This window comes from Hippopotamus amphibius, chromosome 11 (genome assembly GCF_030028045.1).
Source record: "Hippopotamus amphibius kiboko isolate mHipAmp2 chromosome 11, mHipAmp2.hap2, whole genome shotgun sequence".
Classification (NCBI taxonomy): Eukaryota; Metazoa; Chordata; class Mammalia; order Artiodactyla; family Hippopotamidae; genus Hippopotamus; species Hippopotamus amphibius.
The window spans coordinates 101499667-101518264 of NC_080196.1; the positions used below are offsets into that span (position 1 = coordinate 101499667).

The window sequence follows — 18598 nt, forward strand, 5'->3', positions numbered from 1 at the left end:
TGAGCTTCTGTTCTCGATGGAGAGGCGAGACTAATATGTGAAAGGTCTATAGAACAGTCTTCTGTGGTACAGGTAATAGTGTAAGCATTCAGATATAGAAAATTCATTATTGATTGTGATTATGAAATGGCCCTTGTGGAGAAAGTAAAATTTTAATTTGGTGCTCAAGGATAGGTGAAATTTTTAGTAAATAGTAACTTTATAATTTGGCCATGTTTAGACTCCATCCTGACTGAGGAAAAAGAAAAGGAAGTGAGGGTAAAGAGAAGATAATATTTATTTTATATTTTGCCTTGTTTAAAACATCATCTGGGAACATACTTCCCATTATCTGGCTCACCAGTTAATAAAATGATTCCATTTGGGTAGTTATAAAAATGCAGGACATTTCAAGCCACTGTGATACCTAGTTTAAAAGGAAACAGGACAGGGTTATTAATCAGGGAAAACAGGCCTTACTTCTGCCAAAATTAAACTTACACTTTCTACTTTAGGGATGATCTTCAGAATGTATGCTTATTTGTTTATTTGTTTCTTAAAAAGCTTTGTTGGGAAAAAACCTCCTAGGAGTGGTGTAATTTTTATTTTGCTTAATATATTTAGGTCAAAAACTAAATTTGGTTAATTTGATTTTATATGGTGGCTTTTAACTGCCCACCTCCTTAACTCCCATGGTTTTAGGATGATTAACTGAAAAAGAACACTTACCTTGGTCTAAAAGTACAGTCTATTTATATCTAAATTACAAATACCAGTTGAGAAGGGTCTTAAATAATAATAATAGCCTATTTTTTTTCTTTCAGGCTATGGGACTTGATAAAATGCGGTTTCTGATTTATTTGTACTAAAAACATACTTGTTGATAGTTAAATATCGATAAATCATGTTTTGCTATTTGGCTATATTTTGAACACAGTGCCTCTTTGGTTGATTTTTGGGGGGGTTGCGTTAATTTAGGATTGAGCTACTTCAGCTCCCTTATCATATGAGTGTTTGTTTCAATATTACAATTAACTTTTTTTTTGAGATCTAATTGTCTTATGGTATTTTATTAGTTTTAGGTATCCAACATAATGATTTATGTCTGTATTGTGAAATGATTATTACCACAGTAAGTTTAGTTAACATCCATCACCACACAAAGTTACAGTTTTTTTTTTCCTGCATGAGAACTTCTAAGATCTATTCTCTGAGCAACTTTCAAATACACAAAACAGTATTGTTAAGTGTGGTCACCATGCTGTACATTCTGTCTCCAAGACTTATTTATCTTATAATTGGAAGTTTGTACCTGCAGTTAATTTTTAAAGTGGTTGCTGGCCGCATTTCACTGGAGCATGGGAAACGTATAAGTCTGTAATCCCACATATGCATATAGTTTCTGCAAACTAAAGAAATCTGCGCAGGAAAATCTGAACAAGTTGAATGTAAATTGTCTAATTCACTTTAAAAATAGATTCTTCAAGGCTTCCTAGGTGGCAGCAGTGGTTAAGAATCCACCTGCCAATTCAGGGGACATGGATTCGATCCCTGCTCCAGGAAGATCCCACATGCTGCGGAGCAACTAAGGCCATGCACCACAACTATTGAGCCTGCGCTTTAGAGCCCATGAGCCACAACTATTGAGCCCATGTGCTGCAACTACTGAAGCCCACACGCCTAGAGCCCATGCTCTGCAAGAGAAGCTACAGCAATGAGGAGCCCGAGCACCACAACAAAGGGTAGCCTGCACTCACGGCAACTAAAGAACACCCCACGCACAGCAAAAAAAGACCCAACGCGGCCAATAAAATAAATAAATTAATTAATTAATTTAAAAAATAGATTCTTCAGATTTCTGAGAAATGAATACCCGATGTAATTGAATACAGCAATGATATTTACTAAGATTCAGCAAAAGATAACACTTAACTATAACAGGATCAAGAAGAATGTCTTAGAGCTGATATATCTGGATTATAGCAAGCTGCATGACCGATCTCTCACGTTGGTATGAATAAAATAGAGAAATATGGGCTTGGTAAAAGAGTAGCTGTGGAAAGATGTGTAACTGATAAAACAACAGTTACAGGTCTGTGCCAGTCTATACCACCTATACTTTTGAATTTGGCCTGTTTTTTGAAGACCGCTCAACTTGTACTGATGTCTGATCTTCAGTTCTGCTCTGCCACTTACGGCTCTGTTACCTTGGGTAAATTACCTAGCCTTTCAGAGCCTTCTTAGTCTCTGTAAAGCACAGTAATCATTTCTGTTCACTGCTAGTTATAGAGTTTTAATGAAGTTCACATGAGGGTATGTATGTGAAAGGGCTTCAACAACTCATTTTATAGTGACTTCTTTCTTTTATAAGAAAAGATTAGATCAGATTTGCTGATGATAAAAGACTGAGAAAGATAGGTGATGTCTGACAGTACTGATTTGTAGGATTAAATGGGACTAATGGATATGGGTGTCCTAATTAAAATAATCATTTAACAAAACATACTGGGAACATCTGTACTTGAGATTCACATGAAAATTTGATAGCATTTCTATTTGAGTAGCCACCATAAATTAGATCGAAGAAGTCTGCTCATTTTTAAGGGAAAAAGCTGTATAGCATAGTGAGTGAAAAGCACAGAGTTTGAAATCAGACTACCTGGCTTGGATCCTGTTTGCCACATTTTTGTCCTTGTGACTTTGAACAACTAGTTTAATCTCTCAATATCTCAATCTCTTCATCTAAAAATGAAGATAACAGTACCTACCTCATAGGGCTGTTGTGAGAGTCAGCTGAATTATTATTTATTATCGTTTGCAGTAAGCTTATGTAAGTGTTAAATAAATTACTAAAAGCCAAACACTGGATTTAGGATTTTTGTAATGGTTCATTAAAATCTACTACCATACAGTTAATGCCGTTGTATTTTATGTCTGTAAAGGCATCGTACCCACATTTTTATAGATGTTTTTAATTACATTCATGTAATTTATTTTTAAATATAATTTATTTTTGTGTTCTTCTTACGCAATGGTTAGTTACTCAATTTTATAACTAATGGATGGCCAGAAAGGGGGATTTGCCTCTTCTTTTTTTTTTTTCTTCAATATACGTTGACATCTACAGAACGAATATTTTAAAAGCAAAGGAGAGCAGAGGTAGACAGATCGAAATAAGGAAGAGATTACAGACCAGAAATAAGCTCAAGGAGTCTTTTGTATAGGAAAAGGAGTCAAACCAGTGGGAGAAGGGTAGGCTATTCAATAAATTTTTCTCCTTCTAGAGGGAAGTTACTTATCTCCTACCATAAACATACACACACACCAAAACAAAGTCTCCATATGAATTAAAATACTAATGTGGGAAATGGTGCATGAAAGCTTTTTGAAGAAAATATTAAAACGTATTTATGACCTTGAGGAAAGGATTTCTTAGTCATAAAAATTGTAGACTTTAAAGTAAGAGATTGATATATTTGTATCAAAATTAAAATTCCTGTATATAAAAACTAACATAAAGTAAAAGACATGCCATAGGGTAGGAGTACATATTTGCTACATACATATAACAGTCAAAAAGTATTTCAAATTTAGAATCTCTATAGAATGACTATAAATTAAGAGAAGGAAAAATAACCTAATGAAAAATAGGCAAAGGATAAAAATAAGTAATTCAAAAAGAAGCAAATCAATGAAAAGTTGCTCAAATTCACTAGTGGTCAGGGAAATGCATTTCACAATACCCAACCTTTTGGCAAAAATGAAGATGTCTGACAACACTTAGTATTCCTGCTATGGAGGAAGCAGGCACTCTTGTGCTACCAGTAGAAGTGTTGATACAACTACTTTGAAGAATACTGTGATAAAATCTAGTAAAGTTGAAGATGTGCACACCCTTCAACCCAGCTTTTCCATATATAAGTATTTATCTGGAACTTACAAGACTACATAACAAGGTGTGTACACGGTTGGAAACAGTCCTCTTTTCCGTACATAATGGAAACATTAGTTATGGTATATTCATAAAATGGAAATCTTAGCAGCCTTTAATCAGATCTCAGGTCTGTTGTGGAGCATCACACACAGACCTATACCATTATGCAAATTTTCAAATGCATAAAACAATACTGTATATTATTTGTGGGTACTTATATGTGTATTATAGATGTAAAAACAACTAGAGTTACACAAAATCCTTTATTGTGATTGCCCTTGATGAGGGAAACATTAGGGACATGAACGTTAAGATATTATTTTTTTTTAAATTGCAAAATGTTAGCAGCTGTTCATATCAGGTTGTGGTTATATAGTGGTGTACTTTGCACTTTTCTTCTTTAAAGCATTTTAAAGTATTTGTCAACATTTGCATGTAGTAAATTCTGGCAAAACAAGAAAAATTTGTAATGGGAATTATAACTCCACTTTTCCACCATTAATTGGCACCTAATCCTATTACTGTGCGGGGTAGATTGAGTTTGGTGTTTTTAGTGATGTGAAATACCGTATTCTTTCTGGTGTATGAACACGAAGAATGAATTTTGCATAGTAAGTTATTTCTGCATATGTGTTTGGTATATGTCTACCTTTTTTGTTACCATATGAATATCTGTCTTATATCATCTATTAATTAAATTTGCACAAAATAACATTCTTTGCTCACAAACTATTGGTACATATGTACCAGTTTCTCTATTCTCAGTCTCCTGTTGCCATTTGTAACCTTGAGGATCAATTTATCTGGAAAGGAAATCTTCAGAATCAGTTAATAATTCTTAGTATAATGTTGACACAAATCTCTTTTAGGATACATTTGACATGTTTCAAATGAACAAAACTATACCAATAGCTTTTTATTGCATTGTGTGGGGAGTCTTGTAAATAATTTGTTTATATATATCTGTACGGAAATAGAATTACTGCTAGAAAAGTACCTAGCAACAGCCTTAAAGTTTCTAATTTTTCTAGTCGAGTAACTCCTGATTATAGGCATTCTTTACAATCATAGTAAGGAGTGAAGCTTTTTTTTTTCCTTCAGAGATGGGTGTGTGAGTAAGGAGAGTGGACCAAAGAATATAAGGTGGGATGATGAGAGCTGTGAATGTATCACCAGAATCTCTAGGCACATTTTATTATTGTTCTTAATGTTTAATATTTGCATCTTGCACCATGTAATGTTACAGTATTAAGAATACTGATTTTTGTCTCCTAAACCTTCTGATAAGATGTCCATATCGAATAGGTAGCCTGTATTGATAGGTGATTTTTGAATCTACACTCTCACTGGACTCTTCCTAACTGATTTTTTTTCCTGGAAGCAATATTGTCTGCTGAATGTAGTTTTGATCAAAATATGTGTGACACAAAGGTTGGAAAGTAAAATGTATACTTATGTACTGTTGGTAGGATACTCTTTTGAGAGAAATTTGGTGATATCAGTGATATTTTTAGAATGCGTATTCCTAGATATCCAATTCCATTTCTATAATTTATTATAGACAAGCTTGTTTGCACTACTATTGAACCTAGATTTTTTTATATCTTCTCAAGTAAAGGTATCAAAGATTGAAAACAACCTGAATATCCAACAGTGAGGGATTCGCTAGTTGAAACAAAACTATCTATATGTGCTGATGTGGAATGATCTCCAAGATATGTGATAAATTGAATAAATTAGAATGCAGCAATATTTGTGAATTGTTTCCATTTACATACAAAAAGGGAGAAATTGGCCTATGCCCAGCATATTTCTAAAAGGATATATATAGAAGAGTCTAAACAATGATTGTTGTCACAGAGGGTGATTGCTGGTTGGGAGAGGGGCTTACCCTTTCTTTGTATGCCCTTTTATATTTTACCACATATCATATCCTAAGTGGCAAGACTGAGATTCCAAACCAAATCACTAACCTCCAAGTCTGCATTCTTTTCATTACACCACAACTACTGTCTTGTCAATTTTAAAGCGCGGTTAAGCAAATGTTCTCAAATCATTTTAGTGTATGCCCAGGCAAAATATCCTAATAACTCATTCAGAGTATATCTTATTAACTCAGAGTAGCCAGTCGTTCTAATGCCGAAGGCAAGTCAAATAGTATAATACTGATCATTTAAAAAATAAAATGATAAACTATGGCACCACACCAAGACAGAGGTGAACAATCTGCTGTATGAAATTCAGCTAAGGAAATCCGCCAAGGTTGAATTAGCATGTACTCTCTTTTTCCGTCTTGACACTTTGCCACATGGCTACATCTAAGTTTCTTGTCTGATCATGTAACATGACTAAGCCTCAAGGAGGAGACCACAGTTGCGATCATGGGTGTAACTTTTCTTCCAGAAATTCCTGCCTAGTATTTCAAAACTCCCCAGCTGTCAGGAATGATGTTCATTTTTTTTGAAACCAGCTGGTCCTGATTAGGTGGATAAGATTGCTCAAGGTAATGTCATATTTTCTATGTTCTTTCTAACCATCCATCAGCACTGTGCTTGTGTGCTGCCTTAGTTCAGGCCTTTAGCTCACATCTGAACCCTCACTTTTAGCCTTATAACTGGTTCCTGTGCCTTTAATCTTTTCCTCCATCCTTACTCGTAATTGATTTTAAAAAGCTATTCGTTCATGTCACTCCAGCTAAAACCCTTTAACATTGCTTTCTCCTGTCCAAGGCAACTTTTTTGAACTCTTTTTTATTAACAAAATTATATATTGCAGAAAAAAGAATTTACAAATCTGTTTAGGAATTTAATTTTTTCCCGTTTTCACATGGTGTATGATAAAAACGACTTAGAAATATTTTATTGTAAATGTGCATCATAAAGTTCTCCCTGTAACTTTGCTTCTTGCTGCCTTTTCAACCATGTTATCATATACAAATCTTTGTTGTACTCATGTTGTTTACTCAATGTCGCTTGAACATGTTTTATATATTCCTGTCTCAGTGCCTTTGACCATATTATTTTTTTCTTCTCTTGGAATGCTTTTCCTCCATCCTCCTTTTCTTTTTTCCAGATTCTGTATTTCCTTAAGGGAAGGTGCAGTTTATGTTCCTTCCTCTCCCTGAAGTTTCTCCAGCACATGGTGATCCTCTCAACTTGTGGTATTTTTTTGTCTGTCTTACTTATGGAAATTAATTATATGGAAACTTATGACTGTGTTAGTGTTACTGAAATTTTTGTATGTTAATGTTTTAGCTGACTAGATTTTTTTTTAAGATGTTTGTTGGAGTTCCTGTCCCATATATCTTTGACTTCTTTCACACCTGGCACAAATGCCTAAAATAGGCAATTTATAAATGTTTATTTAGCATGAGTATAGAAAAGAGACCATATTTTATTTATCTTTCTGTCACCAGTGCCTGATACTGTGCCCAACAAATAAGCCTTTGAATAAATGTTGATGTTATGTTAAAGAAATAATCTTTAGGTAGTGGGATCCTGTAAATACGTAAATTTGGAATATTCCTTGTGAAATTGGCTTTTCCCTCTATAGCCTGAGGATAGTTGAGTCTGGGTTGGTCTTTCTGAGGCCATTCCCAGTATCAAGCCCAATTTAGCTGGAATCTAGGAGAGCTGAACCTGCGTGCTTTTATATATCGTTCAAGGGAACTAATGCTTTAGAGCTCAGGCTTTGGCGTCAGGCTTTCTGCTCTGCTACTTCCTAGTTGCATGACTCCGGGACAGTCTCTGTTGCCTGTACTGTAAAATACAGAAGGTAAATGACTCCTCTTTTTTTTTTTTTTAATTAATTAATTTATTTTATTGGCTGTGTTGGGTCTTCGTTGCTGCACACGGGCTTTCTCTAGTTGTGGTGAACAGGGGCTACTCTTCATTGTGGTGCGTGGGCTTCTCATTGTGGTGGCCTTTCTTGTTGCAGAGCACGGGCTTTAGGCTCGTGGGCTTCAGGAGTTGTGGCACATGGGTTCAATAGTTGTGGCTCACGGGCTCTAAGCCCAGGCTCAACAGTTGTGGCACACGGGCTTAGTTGCTCCGTGGCATGTGGTATCTTCCTGGGGCAGGGCTCGAACGCATTTCCCCTGCATTGGCAGGCGGATTCTTACCCGCTGCACCACCTAGGAAGTCCTAAATGACTCCTCTTGCGGGGGGCTATCACAAAGGTTAAATGAGGTTATCTGTGAAAAATATTTCACAGAATAAGTAGTCAGAAAATGTTAAATATAATAACTAATGCTGTTATTGATAATAATCTTCCTTTTTACCGGACAGCTGTTCATATGGTAAAATCATACAGCGTTATAGAAATTTTAACTTCTGTGAATAGTTTGTCAATAAAGTTTCAGCGTTTAAGTCTCTTCCGAAGTTTGTCTTTTGATTTGATGTTTAACTCAGTGGAATCTTGTGACAAAGAAGACAGTGGACTGCAAACTGGGAGACTTACATTGTACCTCTAGCTTGCTCACAGATTATTTTGCTTAACCTTTAGCATAAAGTAGTCTAATTGTATCACTGTTATCTATGTACATGACTGAATTCCAATGGTTTATAAGCTTGTCAAGAACCAAGTCTTAACTGAATTTTGTCTTTCTACTCCCCACCATGGATTAGTAAATATGCATTGAATGAATACACAGTTCAGTTTTCTCCTCAGCCAAAATGAGGGGTTGGACCATCTCTAAGACACCCTGTAGCTCTTAAATATTTTGAACGTTGGGGTCGGTGAAATGAGGCCCAGCATTAGAGAAGAACTGAGGATCAGAAAATATAAATGCAAGCTTTGCTATTGACAGATTTCTAAGATCCATTTTTAATTTAAGTGGATAACATATTAAAGTGTTTGTGCATGACCTCAGGTTTAGATATAATTACTTTTAAGATAAATTTGTTATCTGTTTACGAAATTTATATACTGTATACTACTTTCTTTGTTACTTACCACGACACAGGCATGGTTCAGTAAATGATCTTTACTAAACAAATCGGAATTTAAAGCTAATTGCCTGACATTTTTCTTCCTATTCTTTAATTGTGCATTGGGTATTTTTGTGACTTTTTAATTATAAAATGCCCATATTATAAAAAGTATTAACTGTATTTGGGGAAAAAATACCAAAACACAAAAAAAATTCAAACAATATAGAGAGAGTATGTATGGAAAATTTTTAACTCTGCTCTTCAGAGTCAATTATATCTATATTCTTTAAAAAATTATTCTTTACTATTTTGTTACACCTTCCTGTCAGTAACCTGGTATACAATAGTTGTTCACTAAATGTTCACTGAATTAACCATTGCTCTTTACCAGTCAGGAGCTGATCAATTTTTCTGATACATTTAGTTTTTAAAGTGCTATATAATTTCCATGAAATATACCTTTTCAAGGGTCTGAAACTAATTTTTTGTAACTATTGTAAAAGTACATTGTCATCGGTACTAAAAGATTAAATATGTGTATAAGTAAGGCTACTGTCATGTATGATTTATAAAATCATTCTGCATGCCTTACAGTCATACTGTGTATAATGGTTTTAGTTTTCAGACCTAACAAAACTTACATACAGGTTTTACTGGTTTGCCAGCTATGATGAAAGCCCCTGATTATTCAGTTTCTGAATTATAAAGTGAATTACTAAGAAGTTACACAATTGTGGAATTTGAAGAAATGCTTTGTGGTATACTTTATATTAGAAAGTGGTAGTAGCTTCTTAATAAAAAAGGCTAATTTTTCCAAACGCTTCCTCTTTTATATTAAAGTGTTTGACAAGGCATGTGCTTGCCCTGGAAAAGAATTGTGGCTGAATCCAAAGAAGTGTGTTTGTCTAGGAGTTGTAATAATACGTATTAGTCTTAAATCCCAAAGTACATTTTATGTACAAAATCTATTATAGGTTAGCCCTATCAAAGTTGAAATTACTTTCTTCCATACATAATTTTTTCTGAGGTGGAATAAATTTTAATAAATTAGGAGATTTTTTTACTTTTATGACACGGTAGTTATTGTTGATTAAAAAGATATTAGAGCTTTCTTCTCTTGGAGAATATAAAATTGTTGGCTTGGAACTAAAAGAAATAATTATATTTTTCAATGGCTGTAATAATACCAAGTCAAAAATTAAGCTGTGTTTGCTTTCCCCAAGATCTCTTTCTATTGCATAGGTGATTTTGAAACTTTTAGAGAAATGGTAACAGTATAATGGAGGAATAATGTATGGTGATCAAATAGGCTGTACCCTATAGGACTGTATGTGTGATTGAAAATACTAGAAAGAGAAAGAAATACTTAGAAAATTAACATTAGATAGATACTTAACATAATAGAAAAATATCTGAAATCAACAATGAACATCATACTTAACAGTTCATGATAACCCAAACTCCTTTCAATATATAGAACATTACTGTTACCCAAGAAAATACCCTAATGCTCCTTCCCAGTCAGTCAGTCCCCACCCCTTTCAGCCACCTACTCCAAGAACCACTGTAATGAATATTTTCTGCCATAAATTACTACTGCCTATTCTAAAACTTCATGTAAATGAAATTATTCGATATATACTCTGTGTAAGGCTTCTTTCAGTCATGTGGCATATATCAGTAGGTTTTTTTTTTTTTTAATTACTGGGTAATGTTCCTGAGTTCAGCCCCTTTTTAATATGAACTTTCTAGTTTCTGTGGTTACTATTGTAATTTGATATTTCTTGGTTTATACTTAAAATAAATTATGCTCTAATGAATGGTACTGTAATACTTGATTTTCTGTTGTTTGTTTATGCTGTCTTAGAACTTAAGTTAATAGCAAGTTGTTATTTATCAGATATAATTAAATTGCAAGGAAATTAAATGCTTCTCTGAATACACAGTGTTCACAGAACAGTACTATATATAGAATGTCACTTATTTCACCTTGATAGGAAATTAAAAATAAGTTTCAATTATTGGCATGTACTAATTGTTTTAAAAGGAGGCGGGGGAGCCCTACGTGGAGTTCAAATCTATATTTCTATAACTTGCATTCATTTGTCCAGATTGTGCTTTCTAAACACAGATAATCTATTCCTTAGAGCAATATGTAAACAGTAAATACTATGTAAGTAGCATGGTTTAATAAAAGAGTTGACCTAGACTCTCATTTGTCCCTTCTTTGCATTATTAGCTAGATATGAGGGTGAGTCAAAAATTCTACAGCCAGAGAATGGATAAATTTTGACTCACCCTCATAGATCTCCCTTAATACGTATCAGTGTTGATTTCTTTCTTCAATTGAGAGTGTTTACGTAGTGTTTTTCTGTTTAGGGACGCTTAAAAATCTGGTAAAAGGTAAGGACACTTCCACCACCACGGTGCACTTAAAACACAGAACTCCTGAAGCCCTTCCATTCATCTTTTGCATCCCATATTACAAATTCAATAAATGAAGTCTTTAGGGATCATCTTGTCTTCTCTCTTTTACTTAAACCCACACTCATTTCACTACCAGGACGTGTTAATTCTACATCAGAAAATAACCCAAACCTGACCACTTCTCACATTTCTATGCCCCTATTCTAGGCCAAATCTCATCATCTCTCACTTACATGACTCTAACAGCCTCTTTTATTTTCAATGTTTATTTTATATTGGAGTATAGTTGATTTATGTAGTAGCCCCTTAACTGGTCTCTCTACAAACTGCTTTCCTTACAACAGCCAAAATGATTTTCCAGAAATGCACATGTTTTTGTTGTTTTCCATTGTACTTGGAATAAAATTCAAACTGTTTGCAGTTTTGCTGTCCTTAGCTGGGCTGGTTACATTATACCCTGTGTGTCTATTGTTCAGGAGTTAGAAATCTGGGCAGGGAAACTAGAGTTACTTTAAATTAGTTTAATTGGTGTGAGCATTTTTACCTTATTACTTTAATAGAATTCCTATGTCTTAGAATCTTAGTTTATTAACTGGAAAAAAATCATAGGTAATTGATTTCTAATCCCTTATTTTGGCAATTAAATAAAAATCTGTTTTGTTTTTGTTTGGTTTATTACAGATCGAGCTGGGAGCATCAGTACCCTTGATTCTTTAGACTTTGCAAGATATTCAGATGATGGTAACAGGGAAACGGATGAGAGAGTGGCAGGTGAGTAAGATTTTAAAGACAGATTTGGATTTTTTGACATTCCAGAAATAATAAAATGACTTGAAGAATTCTCTTCCTTCTACATTTTGGTATGTGAATATAATTATGTGGTTATTATACAAAGTTATGTTACTAATTTATTGGCTGCAGGGAACATCCCAACCCCAAACTGCTCTTTACAGTGGTGCTCTGAGGTTTGGGTTATGCATGCCTACAATTTGCTGAGTTGTACTTTAGCCAGTGGTTTACAACCATGTAATTACAAAATTGGTGTAAAACAGGTTAAGTTAGCTATGGTTTAGTACAAAGTTAGTTGGACCTTGGCCTCCTCATTCCTTTTTCCTCCATACCAGGACTAAGTAATATTCATATGTTATATACCAATACAACTCTACTGATTGTTAAAAATTGGCTGAAATACTTCCATGCTGGTTTGTGAATAAAACTTTGCCTTGGTTCCCTGGATGCTCCCTGGCCATCACTCCACCTCTCCAGAAACCTCTCAACTTTCCTGTGATCCAGAATATAAAGGGTTAATGCTTGGTCCAGCAAGGCCTCCAGGACCTTGCCCATTCCAAAAAGAAGACCAACATCCTTTTTAGTTGCCTGATTCCTCCTTCCAGTCTCCTTCCCCTCTCCACCTCCCCACCAATTCTGCCCTTTAGGCATCACCATTGGATCTGTAGGGACTTCAGAAGACCAATTTGTGTTCTGCCTACATCAGATGAGGCCTGTTGGATTCTTCAAGGGGGTCCATCCTGGGATTTACCAGTGTAGCAGCTCTGCCTCCTCAGGTGTCAAGTGACTGGTACCTTTCTGGTGCTTCAGGGCTCTGGCTGTTATTGAAGTAATTCTTGAATGTCTTATAGGAATTATAGTTTTCATAGGACATTTACTCTAAGGTAGATGGGGAACAGATAGACATCAGTGAGTTATTTTGATTCGCCAGAATGGTGGGCACACCTGGCACAGGAAGGATGCCACATGGGACAGACGGAGCCCGTGAGAGCAGTGTGGGATCAGGGAACATTCACACTGTGGATTCCTCTCTTCATCCACTCTGTTGAATTTTTCTTCCATTTAGTGGGACAGGTTTGTTAAAACCTACCAAATGTTTGCCTATCAGAGTCATTACAAATAAATTAGTGAGTGCTAATTTTTATATAGTACTTGCTCCATTCTCAACACTGTTGTAAATAGATATTAACTCCCTGAGTTATAGAGTTATCATCATCCTCCCCTCCCCAGGAAACTGAGGCACTCAGAGGTTATTAAGACTTTAGTGGCAGAGCTAAGACCCGAATGCAGATAGTCCAGCAACAGAGCCCACAACTGACTGCGCTGTATGCTACCTCTTAGCATGAAGAATGAGGTTTGACCTGATTAAAATGACATTCCAAAATGCGGTTTTCATTTACTGTTCTAGAATAGAACTATTGAATGTTTAAAAATCTCTCTTTCCCTAATCTCTTCCCTGAGTTAGGGGGAAAGAATGGTGAAATTGTTTTTAGTTCAACAAAGGCTAAGAGAGGATTCAGCAGTGAAAATAATAGCAATATCAATTGAATGGCGAAATCATTAGAAGAGTTTAATGCAATTCCCTATATCAAGTCATGATTTAGTCATAAGCATTACTAATTGAAAGCCATATCAAAAGAGCAAATCACAACAATACTATCTGAAAATTAACAAGTCAAATGGGAATTATTTGAATAATTTTAGGACAAATTTATCCTATTAATTATATCATTTGTTAAGTAGCATTATGTTATATTTAATTCTATAGTAAATAGTAGCTATTCTGTGTTTTACGTTATATATTAACTATTAAATGCATGGTATTTTAGTTTATTAAAGACTAACCAAATATATTTAGTTTTGTATATTGTGTTATTGTTCAAATGATTATGTGTTGGAAAATAACTTCTACCCAGAAATAGACCATATAATTGTTTTCTTCCCTTTGATTTTTTTTTTTACTTCCGTCTTCCCTTTGATTTTTATTTGAAAGCCTAAATTTTAGATTTAGTAAACATTTAAGAGGTTCATCATTATTCTCATTACTTAGGTATTTTAGTATTTCTAATAGGGGAAACACTGATGTAAAAGCAAGATGTTATAATTAAGCAAAATGTTATAAGGAAGCATAACTAAGAGTGAAAATTTTAAATATTTGGTAGTTTTGACCTTATATTTTTAATCTCAAGATTATACTTTTGTCTCTACGTTTGGGGAGATAAAGTAATTTTTGCTAACTATCTAATGCTGATATATAAATATATACTGTCTTGAGAAAGACAAATACTATGTGGTATCACGTATATGTGCAATCTAAGAAATGATACCAATGAATCTGTATATCAATACAAAACAGAGAGTTAGAGACTAGAAAACAATCTTTTGATTCCCCAAAGGGGAGAGGGAGGAGAGGATAGGACAAATTAGGAGTGTGGGATTAACAGATACAAATTACTATACATAAAATAAATAAGCAACAAGGATTTACTCTGTAGCAAGGGAGTTGTACCTAATATCTTGTAATAACCTGCAATGAAATATAATCTGCAAAAAAATCGAATGACTATGCTGTGTACCTGAAACTAACACAGTATTGTAAATCGACCATACTTCAGTATAAATGAGTGAAATGAATGCTGTCTTTCTTCTTAACTGGAAAAGGGAAGGAAATGTATGTTATGCCAAGAGAATAGCTTTTAGACATTTAGTGCTCCTGTGTCATAGCTTGTTATTGAACCAAATGTGTGATATGTGGATGAAAATTTCAATTAATCACAATTCCCATTTCCAAAAAGATTTTTGGCTTCTTTGCTGACCATTGCTAGTAACTTCAAAGCTAATCGAAAGATGAATAATCCAGAAAAGATAATTTTATGCTGTCATCTGTCATTAGATCACATGTAAACCTCGATGAGAAGAATAAAAATCTCTTTTACTTCCCATATACCAGTCTTGGGCAGAAGGAGGTTTTAGATAACACAGGTATTGAGTCTGTTGCCCCATGATGCAAATGTAGGGTCTGCTCCAGCCTTTCATAAACTGTTGCTATTTATGAGATACACACACACACACACACACACACACAACATATGTGTTCAGCATCATTCTTACCATCTTTCTCCTAAATTTAAAAATCTGGGTGTTTTTTTCAAGTCTGTACAGGTGTTCCCTTAAAGAGGAAAAGCCCTCTAAATGAACAAATGTTTGTTGAGTACCTGCTCTGTGCCAGGCACTATTCTGGGTGCTTTATATAAAATACTTATTTAATGTTGTTAACAGTCCTTCAAAATAGGTCATGCTATCCTTATTTTATAGATCAGAAAATTGAGAGGCTTACCAAGATTGAAAATTTTTCCCAGTAGCCTCCATATGGTAAAGGGCAAAATCAGAATGTGAACATATAGGTTTTTATTCCAGGGCCCACGATATATCTTTAAGTACCAAGCTGGAGGTTTGACTCATCTGTACATTCCTGTGGATAGCAGAATCTTATCTTTCTCATACAAGACTGTTTCAACATAGTCTTTTTTCTTTCAAAAAAAGTAAAATTTCAAAAGCATTTCATTTTAAATAGTTTCCACTTCTGAATTTAGTAGATACCAAACCAAATGGAACTTAATTTAACTGACTTTTAAGTAAAAAGCTTTCTATGTTATTAAACAAAGCTGTACAGTGTATATACAGTGTAGCTGTTAAATTTTCAAGTTTTCTTAAAGATAGCAAGGAACATCTATGTTCTAAATATTGGGATTGCCAGTCTTTAATTAGGCACTTTGAGCATCTGCTATGTATTAGGTACTATGTTAGGCACTAGATACAGAAACATGAAATAGAGAAAGTTTCTGCTCTCAAGGAATTTGTACTAAAACCTGTCTATATCTGTAATACAGATAAATGTTCAGTACTTTGGAAATAGTGATAAGGAACTTGTTGATTTTAGAACCATCTATATCCCTGTCTCAGGTTCACTTGATCCATCTTTTCGCATCAGAGCCTCTTACTTTATGTGTTCTCATACCTCTGCTGGTTACTGTATTACTCCTCTAGTTCACACCTTAATTTTTATGTTGGGATCTAGAGAACTACAGAAACTGTTCTTTCTAATTTGCAGGGAAAGACACTCCTGAATGCTGGTAAGATCACTGATGTTTAGATTTATTAGATATGGCATCAAGTATTGGAATGCCCACTCATACAAGTAACATTTGATGAGTGCTCTGTCTTCAAGGTATTATACTCTTCTGGGAACAGTAATCAACAAAGTAGACACTTGAAGCCTTTTTAAGCCTACGTAATCTAGTAGACATTCTAAAAGGACATTCAGATTTTTGCCTGTGGGATAACCTGACCTTGTCCCCTGGTTAAGAAGCATCTGCAGTAGCCCTCTCATTCCTTAGCTGTTGGTCTGCAGCATACATATCCAACTTTATCAGGATTAAATAAGCCTATCTGTCTTATTATGTTTTTCCCTTAGTACGAATATCTTTACTTCGTATTAGCAGTACTTCTTGTTTTTCTTATTTTCAACCTTACTTAAATTTTATTTATGGTTTCGTATGATTTAAAATAGGATAGATGCTCCAACAAGGCTTTTAAAGGCAATAAGCCTTTAATATGGTTGTAAATTGTTAAAATGTATAAAGGCTAGAATTAGTGACAGTTGCAGAGGCAATTGAGATGATTGGTTACTTAGGATTCAAGGGTTAGAATCATTATGGCTTGGATATTTAATTATGTGGGAGTAAGTGCAAGAGGTAAGTGAAGAGTAATCTCCAGATTTCTTATGTGGGCATCTGGGTAGATAGTGGTGCCCATAATTAAGAGATACTGCACAAGGAGGAGGGAGGGCAGATTTGAGAGGAAGATGATGAAGTTCGTTGAGATAGGATCAAATTCAAAATTTATGAGACATTCAAGTGGGCGTGTCCACGTGGTGAATAGGTAGGTCTGTATCTTGGGGAAAGGGTTTAAAGATTTCTGAATCTTAAGAGTACTGGTGATAGTTAAAACTGTAAGAGTGAAATGTTTATCATCCCAGTGGAGTATATAGAGTAAGAAAAGGACCAAGGCAGACACTCTGGGAAACCGACTTTGAAATGAGTGATAGAAGAATCTGTAAGAGAACCTGAGCAGGAGGAATAATAATAGAAAGAATTTTCTTCTTTTAAAGTTTAGGGAGGAGGAATTTTTTACCCCTCAGATGAATGTTGAAAACTAAATGTCTACAAACGATGGAGGTGGCATCTTGCTTCCATTTGTTTATTTCTCACTACTTGTTAAGTCATGCCGAACAGTCCTCTACATTTTTTAAGTCTGTAATAGGCAGGACACATTCTCTAAGCACAGGAGGAGTAGTGATGGTACTGTCTTGGGATTTTTGTATTATTTTAGGAATATATTTATATTCTAATTCATATTGTTATGAGAATTTTCCTCTTTTCGTAGAACTGTTCCTAGGATAATAAAATAAGTATTAAAGATGAGGAAGTGGTATTTTATTATGAAGTAAAATCACCTTATATTCAGGGGGAAAAAATCCAAGAAATTCTGACTTGAATGAAGACAATTTCATGTCTACTATGAGATGGCAAGGTCCTTGACTCAGCCCTAGGGACAGGAACTCTTCAATAGTGAAGAAAAATGGGAATGAAAAATACTTTACTGTGATCAGTATTGTGGGAAGGATGTAAAATATGTATCATTTTTTTGAGTTTCGTGCCAAAAGAACTAAGACTAACAAATATTTCAAGATACTATTAGTGATATATTGAGATGGTGCAACAAAGAATCAATATTTCTTTCTGCTTTGAAATTTAACACTGCACCTTTGGTGTCTCCATATGGTCAATTGTATATATCCCAAGTCATGAGCACCTGATCTTTAAGCACTCAATTACCCCTGATAAAATGCCAGTATTATCCAACCCAATTTAGGAAATAACTGTTTCAACTAATCTAGAATTGCTTATACTGACTTAATCATTAATTTTGGTAAGAGTGTAATATGCATTATTAGAATATACCTGTGCCTTTGCAATTACTTTAGTTCCAGTTAAATTGCATTCGGCAGGGTTGGGCTAGTAGAGGGTTGGGATAGTGGAGTGAGCAGTTTCCTACAGTGGTTCCTACAGTGTTTTTTTTAAAACACATACTTCTTCAAACACTTTTATGAAGAATTATAATATTTGAAAAATACTTGGAAGTTGCTTGGTACAGTGTATCTCTTTATAGGATAGTAAATTTTGAGCTTTAATCTAATGTTTTTTAATAAAGAAATAACAAATTTGTATATGTGTAAATATAGCTGTTGAGACCTTTCTTGTGAAACTTTCTCACATAACTGCAATTACTTGATCATACTGTGCCTTTATAGAGATGTGCTACAGCTACAAAGATATGCCTTTGTCTTTTAAAGTCTGTATTGTATATTAAGAAACATGCAGCAGAGTGAATTCATTTTGATAAGCACTATCTTTTCAAAGCATTGGTAACTTCTAATGACATTTGGCAATGTATGTGTAGATGTGCATAAAAATAT

At 34.5% G+C, this 18598-nt stretch overlaps 1 protein-coding gene across 5 annotated transcripts in view; it reads left to right on the forward strand.

The window, feature by feature from the left end:
* Positions 1 to 18598, forward strand: part of RELCH (RAB11 binding and LisH domain, coiled-coil and HEAT repeat containing) — a 107919-nt gene that overhangs the window by 6595 nt on the left and 82726 nt on the right. For all 5 annotated transcript variants that reach the window (XM_057700550.1, XM_057700549.1, XM_057700551.1 and 2 more), the window contains exon 2: positions 11953 to 12042. In XM_057700550.1, the coding sequence (XP_057556533.1) occupies positions 11953 to 12042 (90 nt within the window). The remainder of the gene's footprint in view (positions 1 to 11952; positions 12043 to 18598) is intronic.